Source organism: Larimichthys crocea, chromosome XXIII (genome assembly GCF_000972845.2).
Source record: "Larimichthys crocea isolate SSNF chromosome XXIII, L_crocea_2.0, whole genome shotgun sequence".
Lineage (NCBI taxonomy): Eukaryota > Metazoa > Chordata > Actinopteri > Sciaenidae > Larimichthys > Larimichthys crocea.
In genome coordinates this window covers 19,667,024-19,680,497 of record NC_040033.1, presented here as the reverse complement: position 1 = coordinate 19,680,497, position 13,474 = coordinate 19,667,024, and the positions used below count along the sequence as shown (strand labels likewise).

The 13,474-nt window shown below is 41.2% G+C and overlaps 1 protein-coding gene across 2 annotated transcripts in view; it reads left to right on the top strand.

Annotated features, from left to right (window-relative positions):
- Positions 1 to 13,075, top strand: part of reck (reversion-inducing-cysteine-rich protein with kazal motifs) — a 74,913-nt gene extending 61,838 nt beyond the window's left edge. For both annotated transcript variants that reach the window (XM_010751550.3, XM_027274195.1), the window contains one exon: positions 8,516 to 13,075. In XM_010751550.3, the coding sequence (XP_010749852.1) occupies positions 8,516 to 8,737 (222 nt within the window). In that variant the 3' untranslated portion in view covers positions 8,738 to 13,075. The remainder of the gene's footprint in view (positions 1 to 8,515) is intronic.
- The last annotated feature ends 399 nt before the right edge of the window (positions 13,076 to 13,474 follow it).

Here is a 13,474-nt window from a genome sequence, read left to right as displayed (position 1 = left end):
TGAGATCAATTAAAAGCAAACATAATTCATTGATGTGATGAGACGGATGACGCTGTTAGTATGTTTTTATTAACTATAATAACTTTATAATAAAAACTGTTAACGTAATGTCACTTTGTCTTGCAACATTCAAGTGTTGGTGTTGGAGCCAAGGCCGAGCCGAGCTCCACTTATCATGAATATTAATTTAAAATATTTTTACAGGAAGTTCATTTTGCAGGTTGTGTTTTCTTCTTTTTGAAAGAAACATAAACAGACTGCTGTGTTTAGTTCTGCTAATTACCCGCCTCACTCCTTCTGGACATAAATATTCATGCTCAAGGTGATTACAGCGGTAAAGTGAGGGGGAGGACGCATCTGTCTCCTTCTCCCGTCACCCTTTTCCTCTCACATTATGTTCTAGTTTTTTTATCACAGGCAGTATTGACTATCAATTCATAACTGTGACTAATATCTACTAATACCACATTTTCAAAATATTTTCTCTTCTCTGACTGATAAGTAGTTACTCCTAACACGAGAAATCAAATGATGGAAAATTAACTGCTTGATTCTTTTATTTCTTATTTTTCTTATTTTTATAAGAGTTAGGGTCTTTGAGATTTACTGCAAACCCTGCAAATCTATTTCTTTTACTAACAGCTCAATGTGCATTCCTTCTATATGATCTGAGCGGACTCTTCTATTGGCTACATTAGTGGAGGGAATAATGTAATGTCTTTATTTAAGAACTTACATCTAACAAAGAAGCTTCGTCCATATTATTCTGTTGAATGAATAAAATGAGACAGACATGAAGCCTCATCGACCTGATGATGTAATAATTCTCTTGTTGCTTCATGAAAGCCTTCAGCTATCAATTCAAGAGCGAGGTGCACCTGAGAACACGAGCTGATATTTACATGATGTACCAAAGAAGAACCCAAAGAAGAGTCTTGTCATGGCATCACATCACCAAACCTGTGATGATATTTTAGCTCTATAGTAACAATATGACCTTTAATAATCTAAGGTTTCATGGTCCAGTTATTTTCCACATTTTATCTTCGTACACGTCTCGTATCCTCACTGATTTGCATATTCTCTAAAAGTCATGACGGTCATCAGCTGTCAGCGTCGCTTTGACAAAGGTTTCTCTGAGACTGGAGGGACAGTGAAGGTGTACACCATTATTGACTGATTATTTCTCTGATTATTTGAACCTCTTTTGCAACGTGAGAGGCAAGATGACGACAGTCTCTTAAAAAAATGAAAATTGGCTCATTAATGGTGTTTCCTGCTTTATTGGTTTTATTTTCTGTGTGTATGAAGGAAGTGACAAATTCATTACAGCACTCTTCAGGTGGAGCGAGACGTTATCTCCCTTTGTGTTTATAACCTTGTGTTATGCAGTCTGAATGTTAATATGACAGCATTCAATTCAGACTAGTGCTATGTTGAATGTTTTATGGAAATGTTGCAGGTCCGACCTTGTAAGGTTCCAAGACGTAAAGGTGACTTTGGCACTTATTCAGGCATAAGACTAACTGATACGTGATCTGCTAAGTGACCGTAACTGTCTTTCAGCCCAGATTTCAGCCTCAAGTCACAAAGAAGGATCATGTCAGGTTATTGTAATAGGAAGAGGCTTATGTGTGTCACCCAGTAAGTGGGTTAAAATCAGTGAAGCACAGATGCACTCTATCTGGAGCTGAGACAACTTCAGGCTGGTGTTTAACCGCTGCCGCTGGTAGCAATCGAAATCTAATCTTAGACCAGAATCAGTTCATGCCCAAAAGCATTGAACATGCTTCACACAAGAGCCGCTGGTAGAATGTGTGGCGGAAGAATTACAAGAAAGAAATGAGGACATCAAGAGAGAGAATGAAAATATATGTAATGAATGTAAAACTGCACTCACTATTAGAGAAGAGAAACATTAAGTACTAAATCAATAAATTCCAACATCAAAAGCCTTTTCACATGAAAAGAACCTTGAGAATACTTTTCAGTACTTTGACTCAACATGTCAAGTCATCTTTAGTTGACAACATACAGGAGCCCCCCGTTAAACACACAGCATCACAGAAAACATAAGTCCCTTAATATTCTGCAGAGGGATTCTATCACTAATAAAGGATGTACAGTGTCAGTCGTGCCGTTTCTAAGGAAATCAGCTCAGTTTGACATTTAAAATAAAACCTCAAGGCCTGTGGGAGGAACATACAGGTATGACGGCACAGGTATTTCTGTTTGTCAGTGTCCCTGTCTTTTTTTAGCTCAAGGTCTTTCTGTCCCAGTGAATCGAGTGAGAGACACTGCGACCTCATGCAACAGTATTTAACTGTAAAGAGCATTTGAAATGATCGACCACGGTCATTAAGAAATGAATGGCTGCAAGCTTCTTTCTGTCCAGTGTCTCACGTCTAGACCGTCCTTTTTATCATATTATTTACAGAGACCCAACGTTCGCAACCACGGTGATGGTGGTGTCATCTGCAGTGACTGGTCGAGTTCAGAGCGAGGGAGAGAGAGAGACAAAAGGTGTACAGCAGCAAAAATATTAATAATTTAAAAATATGAGTTATCGTGATTCATCCATCCATTATCTGTAACCGCTTATCCTCATCAGGGTCACAGTGAGCTGGAGTCTATCCGATGGATAAGATTAGAGATTAGATTATACTTTATTTATCCCACAACGGGGAAATTCACTTATAGCAGCAGCAGAAAATGTGTAATATAGACTACAGAAATAAAAAAAAAAAGGGCAAACACAACGAACAGACAGACGTGTCCTTTAGCCTACACAATAAACAAAAAACAAATGGGCAAACAACAGACAAGTGTGCAGATGTGCAGAACAAGTACTAAAGGTAAAGTGGCCATGATTGCACATGGTAAATAATTGGAATGAAATATAAATACATGGCATATGTGGGAATGGGGTAAAAGGTGTTGTCCGTGATGGACAAGTCACCAGTTCATCACAGGGAACATAGAAACAACCATTCACACTCACACATACAAGCAGTTAACCTGTTAAGGTTCATGTCTTTGGACTGTGGGAGGAAGCTGGAGAGAACCCACACAGACACGGGAGAACATGCAAACTCCACACAGAAAGGGCCCAGCCGAGGTTTGAAGGAACCTGCTGCGAGGGGACAGTGCTAACCACTGCATCACCGTGCCGCCCGAGTTATTGTGATAATAATGATAATAATGGCATCAATAGTATTTGTTGCGGCCTTTAAGAAGGACCACAGCAGCAGGCTCAACCAATCCCTGATTTAGGTGTAGTCATGGTCTATGAGATCCTTTGAGATGGGAAGGCAGGAAAACAGAAGATAAGTTAGTAACATATATTAATGAGACATAAGGGAAGAGCTCAGTGCATCATGGGAAGTCCCCCCGGCAGTCCAAGCCTATAGCAGCATAACTAAAGGATGGACTATGATGTCATGTGGGTCCAATGCTGTACTGTTCTTCACAGCAGGAACCTTTTCCTATGATTGCTAAATAAGATTTATTCCTTTGAAGTCAGGTGACGTAAGAGAGTCTGAATGTGGAGACGTCGTAGTTAGGTTACTTACATTACATCCTATTTGTCACCAGGATCTTTCCCTAAACCTAAGCGCAAGAAGTTTTATTTTGAAAGTCTAACCGGAGTTTGTTCATTGTTTCATTTATTATTGCATTTTAATTGTTCTTAACTTGACCATGGAGTCTTGCATGTGTAAAACCGATGCTACATGGCTTGAATGGTAGGGTTACTCACCAAGCTGCCATATTTGATTAGTTGGAGGTGAGGACATATTGAGCACCTTTTTATAAGAGGGAAGACACTGGAGTGCTGTCATAAATGGACATATGACATGCGACAAGACGCCCAGGCCTCTAGACATCTTAACATGCATCAGCCTACAGTGGCACAGGATACACCCTTGACCTATTCCCCAGTGTTGACTTGTACGATGTGTTTGTAAGTTAAGGACAAGCGGCCTGTTCACAATGAGTCTCTGCAGCCCTGCTGACTCAGGGGTTCAGACCAGCATTGGCACTGTTGATGAATCGCTGTGGTGGCAGCAGGGTCATCTGGCGAAACCACTGAACTTGGCTCGAGTTTTACAATAATGACTTTTCTTTAAATTAGATACAACTTCATTGTTATTGCCCAAAGAACAAGTACTGAGACAACGAAATGCAACTTGTTTGACAGATCTTGTAATAATGTTAATATGTTCTGTATCTGCTGCATTCCGATCCTGATTTGTATGCATGCATTAATACCTGCAGCGTTTCTTTCTCCAGATACAGATTGCACATAAATCCCAGGACAGGCCTTAAAGACATAAAACATGCATCAGTGTTTAGTGTTGGCAGCAGCTCGACAGAAATATAAATGTTGATGGATGTGGTTCATGTTTTGTGAAAACAAAGCTCCGACCATATGCAGGGTTTATTCCCCCAGATGTTTTCAGCCACGTTGCCTTCATCAGAGCAGTAATTTAGCTGTGAAAACATTTTAGGAATAAACGTGGCATATGGGAGTGGAGTTGTGCAACTTGATTTTCACTCATTTCGGTGCTTCAGTTTGCTTGTATTGCCCGTGCCTCCACGGGTTTGTTCCTCCCCGTCCACATGCTGTCTGAATGCGAAAGTTATTCAAATGGGCTGAAACAATCTGTTTTCCTGTTAGGATGAAAAGTAAAACATATCTGCATTCCCCCACAAGCAATCTCGCAGTCAGAGCAGATTCACGTCCACCTTGACTTCCAACCTGCAATTATTCTCTAACTTCACTCTTTCAAGGCCGTGGCAATAATGAATCAGAACTGTACGCCTGACACTTTTGCAATTAATCATTTACACTTTTATACTTCAAAAATTATGTTGCCAAGCTAGAGAGACTTCAGAAGCTTGTAGCTGCAGAGAGAGGAGACAATGATCATCTTGGAGACCTGGTGGAGGCCAATTCAGAATTTCTTTTGATAAAAGACAAATTCCAACAAAACAGAAATAAAGAGAAGAGTACAGGTAAGTAATGACCCTTGATTGAAACGATATGAACTGATTTATTAGAGCCACAACAGAGCCCTGATTCTGAAAAATATTGCAATTGAATAATAATTCATGAAACTACACTGAAACATAGAAACAAAACACTTTTGTTTTTGCTTTCATTTTTCATGAGATAAACTCAAAGATCAGATAAAACATTTTCTATAAACACAAAAAACATTTCTCTCAAATATTGTTCATAAATCTGTGTAAATCTGTGATAGTGAGCACTTCTCCTTTGCCGAGATAATCCATCCCACCTCACAGGTGTGGCATATCATATTGCACAGGTGTGCCTTAGGCTGGCCACAATAAAAGGCCACTCTGAAATGTTCAGTTTTATCACACAGCACAATGCTGCAGATGACACAAGTTTTGAGGGAGTGTGCAATTGGCATGCTGACAGCAGGAATGTCCACCAGAGCTGTTGCCCATGAACTGAATGTTTATTTCTCCATAAGCCATCTCCAAAGGCGCTTCAGAAAATTTGGCAGTACATCCAACCGACCTCACAACCGCGGACCACATGTAACCACACCAGCCCAGGACCTCCACATCCAGCATGTTCACCTCCAAGATCGTCTGAGACCAGCCACTCGTACAGCTGCTGTGACAATTGGTTTGCATGACCAAAGAATTGCACAAACTGTCAGAAACCGTCTCAGGGAAGCTAATCTGCATGCTCGTCGTCCACATCGGGGTCTCGACCTGACTCCAGTTCATCGTAACCGACCTGAGTGGGCAAAAGCTTACATTCAATGGCGTCTTGCACGTTGGAGAGATGTTCTCATCACGGATGAATCCCGGTTTTCACTGTTCAGGGCAGACAGTGTGTGTGGCATCGTGTGGGTAAAAGTTTTTCTGATGGATCGAGTGGCCCATGGTGGCGGTGGGGTTATGGTATGGGCAGGCGTATGTTATGGACAATGAACACAGGTTAATTTTATTGATGGCATTGTGAATGCACAGAGATACCGTGACAAGATCCTGGGGCCCATTGTTGTGCAATTCATCCACAACCATCTCCACATGTTGCAGCATGATAATGCACGGCCCCATGTTGCAAGGATCTGTACACAGTTCCTGAAAGCTGAAAACATCCCAGTTCTTGCATGGCCAGCATACTCCCCGGACATTCTTGCATGGCCAGCATACTCCCCGGACATGTCACCCACTGAGCCTGTTTGGGATGCTCTGGATCGGCGTATACGACAGCGTGTTCTAGTTCCTGCCAATATCCAGCAACTTCGCACAGCCATTGAAGAGGAGTGGACCAACATTCCACAAGCCACAATCAACAACCTGATCTGAACCTGAACTCTATGCGAGAGCCCCCAAATAAAACAAAACTGAACATTTCAGAGTGGCCTTTTATTGTGGCCAGCCTAAGGCACACCTGTGCAATATTCATGCTGCTCACTATCACAGATTTACACAGATTTGTGAACAATATTTGAGAGAAATTGTTATTTTGTGTATATAGAAAATGTTTTAGATCTTTGAGCTAATTAAAAATGGGGGCAAAAACAAAAGCGTTTATATTTTTGTTCAGTGTAAACCTATGTGTGAAGAAATCAATTTGAGAAGAGCAGGAAGAGAAGTATGAAGAGGCTGAATGATTCCCTCACATGGTGAAATGGCATTGGATTTAGATGAAAGAGCAACTAAAGAAAAAAGAAAAGGATAAACAAGAAAAAACACAAAGCAAACAGTCTCGGTGGTGACGAGATGCTTCTTCTGGTAGGCTTTTAGTTTTTAGTTGTTACTAAGCAACAGCTTCTCCCACTTGTTTGAGAGGTAAAGTAATATTTATCCTCAGGTTTATGAAGCCAGCGCCAATACACAAAAGTTTATACATCTTTAATCACATCTGAGCACTGCATGCTGTGCACTTGTAGTTTGTCGCCTAAATGAAACTCAAAATAAAACCGTTTTATGTAAAAGTGCAACCAACAAACTGAATCATGAGGTAAAGAAGAGTTTTCACAATCTGAAGTCTTCTGTGCTCACTGCTCTCAATGTACTCGTGACAAATAGCAACTTGACAAGGTTAGGTTAAAAGCCTTGCACACGTCAGACATTTTACTTACATGTTTCTGCCTTTATCTGGGCAGACACAGATAGATCGGAAACTGGGAAGAAAGAGGGGATGAAAGCAGTGATGCTGTGGTGGGGACTCTGGGGTACACGGCCTATCAGGTCAGCTCCAGCGGCGCCACATTTTATTCTGAAAATAGAGCCCCCTAAATCTTACACACCTTTAAAAAGGTCATGGGACACTAAAAGCTCTTCAATACGAGGACCATCTCAGCAGCTGATCTGAGATGACTTGATGACAGTACAGCAAAGTTCAGTTGTGTCGAAGCGTAACCACTGGAACCGAGCTGAGCTCCAGTCTTCTTGTCCTCGTGGGTTTGGACCACTGTGCTTAACTTAATGACCCTGCATTTAAACTGTGTACTGAAACAGGCTTTTCCACACGAAGCCAGCTAAATCTGAAGTGTTTATGTGTGGGAATGATCTGTGTCACCATTTTCTGTTTTTTCGTACATGTTGAAGTGTTAAAACAGGAAAGGCTTCTGAGCTTTGCTGTTATCAGACACCCAGCGTCTATTCAAATCTACCAGCCTTCCTAACCATGCAGAAAGTCATGTGACTTATTCTCCATGGAATCCTCACATAGTCTAAAATCAGATGGAATATTGAATTTCAGTAGCATTACAGTAGCATGGACCACAACATCAACAGGATACATCTACATGATTTATCAACCAAACTAAAGATCTCGAGTGAAGCACGAACTCTTGAACTTCTTCGGTCTGTTGCTGCGTTCTGAAGAAGCTTCGGTGAGGAATCCACCGTAGCCACCGGGCACAACGGACCCCCTCAGAGCCCCATGGAGAGTAGAAAAGGAAAGGGAGGGGTGCAGGATATGAAGGCGCAAGAGGACGAGAGGGTTATGAGGGTATTTGTAGGAATGTCAGAAGTGGCAGTTCACAGTAACTGTAATTACATAATCACTGTTTCTCATAAATATACAGTATGTTTTGGGATTCTGAAGATTTATCACCACTCATCTAACTTACTCATCCATTCAAGAGTGGACAAAGTGTTGCGTGGGCACAGTTGTCTCAAATGTGTCTGAAGGGTGACTCACTGTCTCAGATGTTTAAAACCCAACATTATACAATGTGATAATGTTCCGGATAAAATTCTGGAAACTACCCTATGCAGTCCTGCAGGGACATTACTCAGAAAGAAAAAAGAGAATTCCAAAGGATTGGAACTCCGCCTTTGTCCGGTTCCTGTAAAACACTTGAATCTGAACCAACATGTTCGCAGCAACGTGGGCTGGAATCAGGAATCAAATGAATTCGCTCCAAATCGTATGACTCACATTCTACAACCAACATGTAACTGAACATATTCATACACGTAACAAGCTGAAGGTGAATAACACTCTTGTGTTTTCCAGATCGAAGCCTGCAGTAAAGAGGCCGAGAAGATCGATTCCCTCATCAACTATGCCAGCCCCACGCTGGTCTCCCACGTGCCCCTCTCTGCCTTCCTCGCCTCTGAGATCAAGACCTCCTCCATCCAGTCGTCCGGGGGCTCTCTGCCTTCACCTCTGCCTCCTGGCCTGTGTTTCCTCCTGGGCCTGCTCATCACCGCAGCCCCTGTCTTCCACCACCTCTAAAAAGTGTTTTTTACCCCCTCCCGGCCTCTCTCCCACTAACTCTTGAGTGTTCCAAAGTTACCCTCCCTCTCTCCTTGGATGACGGGGGTGTCATGAGGTGAGTGTGTTCAGGTGGTCATGGACCAGGAAGAAGCGGCGGCGAAGCCTTTTCGACAATCATTCGTATTGACTCACCTGCGTGTCAAACAATCAAGGCGGTGGAAAAGCTCTTAATATGGAAAGCTTTTGTATGAACAGTGTTATTCAGTGGACAACTTACTGAAATGTGTGCGTGTGTGTGTGAGTGTGTATGTGTGTGTGCGTGTGTCTGACTTCATACCAGCAGTGTTTTTCCTTCTTCCCAGAATCAAGCTTTCCTCTGAAGCTGTTGGGTGGGAATGTAAATTTCATCACTCACTCTGTCTTCTTCTGAGCCTTTGTGTGTGTATGTATGTGTGTGTGTGTCCGATCGGATTTCGGAGACAGACTAGGACAAAACATTCCTGTCTGGCAGCGCATCTGTCTGACAAATTACCAGGAAATTCTCGGTCACACACACTTCCACACGTACTCACACACAAAGACGTGTCACTGAATCCAGACTTCTCTGTTCGGTGGAAACATGTTCGATAGAGTCTGATCAGCATCAGAGTGACACTTTCCATATCTCCAGTAAGTGCACATGTCCCACATGTGCATGTATATATATACATGTGAGGTGTATATGGACCTAGTGTTTGAACCTCTAACCTCAGCAGTGTTAGTGCCATGCTCATGGACTGAGCCAGCTCAGATTAAACTAATCCAGCATCCAAAGTACTGACCAAACACAGAGTTCCAAAAGTCAATCAAAAAGTTCAAAATTGAAGGGAGCCGGGTTCTGTTGTGTTTCACAGCAGCGTAGTGAAGCAGATCAGAGCTCAAATGGTGATCAAGGACCAAAATGTCAGTCAGCTTACCTGATGCCATGGTAACCTGCTGATAATTTATCAATAAATGAAGTCAAATCAAATCAAATAAAGTATAAATATGTTATAAAAATATTCTGTGTGCATGAAAAAAGAGGCATTTAAAGACCGTATCAGTGTTACTCTGCAGCACAACCTGGTAACTACAAGCATTTTCCAAAGCTCGACATCAGTATGTAGATAGATTTCCTACTTTTCACAGTGGTTCCCAACCCTGAGTCAGGTCTTCACTAGATATTACTTTGCTTTAAAAGGTCACAAGCCAAACAGATTCGGAACCTCTCTCGCAGACCTGTGATGAGGTCAATGTTTTGATTTGTCCAAATAACAGTTCAAAACCCTAAGGTATTGAACTCATAATCTGACACTGTGGACTGCAGTAATTCTTCACTTCTGAGAAGATAAAACTATGAACTACTGATTGGCATTCAAGCTTGATAAACGACTTAAATGATTTATCAACTCATCCTGTAAGCACTGTAGCATTTAAAATCAAGTCACTGCTTCATATAGTGAGTCCACCAATCCTCCACATTAAATGTTTTTTTTCCATCACACATTAATGCAGCTGCTAATAAGGCTGTGAGACAAAACTCAATGGTGCATCCAGCTCTGCTACAAAGCTCATGGTCAGCACTGATGTGCCCTAGTATATTGACAGGAAATCAAATCCACTAGACAAAGACTGTATGAAAGGAAAATTAGGTTATTTTTGCATGAAAAATGTTGTTCAGCAGCCAAACCACGTCACAGTGTCCATGAATGCAACAAGAGATTAAGATCCTGCTCGCAGCTGCAGAACACATGACCATTTCACTTTAAGACCCAAATTAAAATGTTCATTGAGATGGATCGCCCATCTCAACCTTTACAACTCTACAAGTTGTTTTAATAGCGTACTGAAATGAAGTGAAACCAATAGCTGTCTGGAAGTGAGGAAACCATTTTAAATCTGATGGTAGGCTTTGGAACATGCTCGACAGGATGGCAAGCATACATGATTTGTAGTTAAAGAGGTACTCCGTAGCGTTGTACGTCCATAAAGTTAGAAGACTTTAGCAGAGACCCAAACATCTTGACAGCCCCTATATTAGATCCTCATGGCCTGATAAACACCAGCACCATTTCTTAGTCCATATTGGAAGGCAGGCTTTTTGTTACAGTCTCCAGACCCAAGTTCGACACAGTCTCAGAACCCATCGGCTATCATCTGATGAAAATCTGCCTCTGGTGCCAACAGCCAATGTTTCTGGGCTTCAGACAACAGATATCCAGCCCATGACTTCCTCTGCAGTCCGATTGACAACTTTATATGCAAGAATGGCGAGAAAGACACATTATTGATAATCTCTGAACAGATATCTCCATATGAATTCCACTGACTTAAAAAAAAATTTTGTCTCGATGGCTTCCATCTTTTAACCAGTGCATTCCTCCTCTTTCCCCTCATATGGACTGTTTACCTGCATGTAACCAAAGCCCACTCAAACATGTACAAACAGCTACTGGTGGCAAAATCTTGGTCCCTTGGCTACAGATTCTCCATTCATACGCAGATATCTGTTTCGATTAAAGCAACAGTGTAATCCCACTGTAGTAAATATGGACAGCAGTGCGCTTGTTCTGATTGCATCGAGTCGACAACTTTGCAGACAGCCAAACATCAACCAAGCGGTTACACAGTGAAGAAAAAAATGTAGTGTTATTTTCGCTTACTGTTTACCCCTGACTAATAATAGCTCATGCATCTAACATGCATCTCCTAGATGAATCTTAATTAGTATCTGATGTGTGAGTATCTCATGAGCACCACTTGTACCAGGACCGTGCTAATAAAACAGATGAAGAGTCCCGATCACGGCTCCCTTCGTGTGAGGCCAGTAGCTCTGAAAAACAAAAAAAGGGATGCTTCCTGTCTGTACGTATGAACTAGAAGCCATTTAATAACAAAAGGACAATCAGCTAGTCACTGCCCACAGTGTACTCTGGGTAGAGAAGATTTCCACAGTATGCCTTGCATATAGTGTCTTATATGAAGTAATAATGAAAATGCAATAACTTTATATTTGTTAAGAAATGTCTCTATATTTTATATGTATCTGATAATGATTGAGATAATGACCACGTAGCTGTTATTCTTTATTGCATGATGACAATTATGAAGTGTTTTTACTCCAGAATGTATTATAGTGTGTGTTCTGTCTGTCTGTGTGTGTGTGTGTGTGTGTGTGTGTGTGTCTGTCTGTCTGTCTGCCTGTACAGCACAATGTGTCACAGTCTCTAACAGTATTACTGTGCTAGGCAGCTCTGTAGCAGGGAACTCTCCCCACAGCTCCTCCATCTCTTCTATTTTGTATTATTATAATTCTTCTAATTATTATTATGAATATGGTTATTTGTATGTTTATGTTCTCTGGAGCCAACGTAAATCTGCTTACTTTTCAAGATTTTGTACGTGTTCAATAATTTGTTCATGTGTTCATTTCATGTCACACCTGAAAAAAAATAAAGGTGAAAGAGTGCTGAGTCAACATTTTGGAGAAAATGCTAATTCACTTTTTTGTTTGTTCAGTGCAGAGCTTGTTGTTAGCTTAGCTTAGCCTGGCACCCTTCTAAAGCTAACTCATGTCTAAGCTAACCTTGTATCTTGGTTGGACTCGATCTTTCCCAGCTGACTGAGGCTCGATACCTGGCATCATGGTAGTAAAGTGCTCTGTAATGATTCAAGATGACGAGCTGAAGCCAAAAAAAACACAAAGTCATCAGTTAAAAACAACAAATAAAGGATCTGTATTATTCTTTCACTGCACAATAATGTTTCTTTCTGGCATATTACCTGTTACCTTAAACTCTGATATCAGTTCTGAACATAAGCCCCACGTAATCATAGAGTTTGATATGCTCACTCATGACTAACTCAACTTTGTAGGTAACTAGTAAGCAAGGCTAACATTGGCGGCTTACTTTTAAAGATACTCGACCTTCCAAACTATGAATGCATTATAATGTGTTTTGGTTTTTGTTGTCAGCCCTCTGCCCTGGAAACTGAGAGGAACAGTATTTCTTGCAGGAAGCTCATTTCTCCTGTCTTTCCATATGATGTAAAAACAGTGTTATGGAGTGTAATTCAATCAATCAGCTGTTCTGAGCACATACACCCTCAGGCAGGCTGGAGGAGTCAGTCCAATCAGCTGAGATGGTTTTTCTATAATAAAAACATGCAGGACTGTCGTCACTCATACTGTGTTTTTTCAGTTCTTTCCTTTGTTGGTTTGGTTTGTAAGGGTCATCAACTGTTGTTCTTTTCTTTGCATCATCATCATGTTTGACTCTGTAAAAGTGCCATGAATTAAAAAATGGAAGAAAGTCACCAGGATGCATATTTCATTAATATAAAAAAAACAAAAAAACAATACCACCGCCAACAGAAAATGTGTTTTGGTGTGTTTCATCACATTTTCAGATAGTGATACGAGCTCAGCTCAGCATTCACACCTGGAGTCTAAATAAAGAAACACGAAGCCTCACTCCAGAAAACCCAAAGATGGGATTGGACTGTTTAATCAGTCCCATTATTTCTGATCCAACAAGAAACAATATCAGCTGATAATGTATTAACAGACTGGCTTGAAGGCTGGATAGGAACACTAAAACCTGCTGTGATGTATCATTGTTAAAAAAGTTATCAAAACCTCTCCAAGTACAGCCCCACACTTTCTGCAGTATACGGTATGTGAAGTCAGAGTGTGCTCGAGGGCCAACGCATTAATCTTTAATCCAGCGAGATACA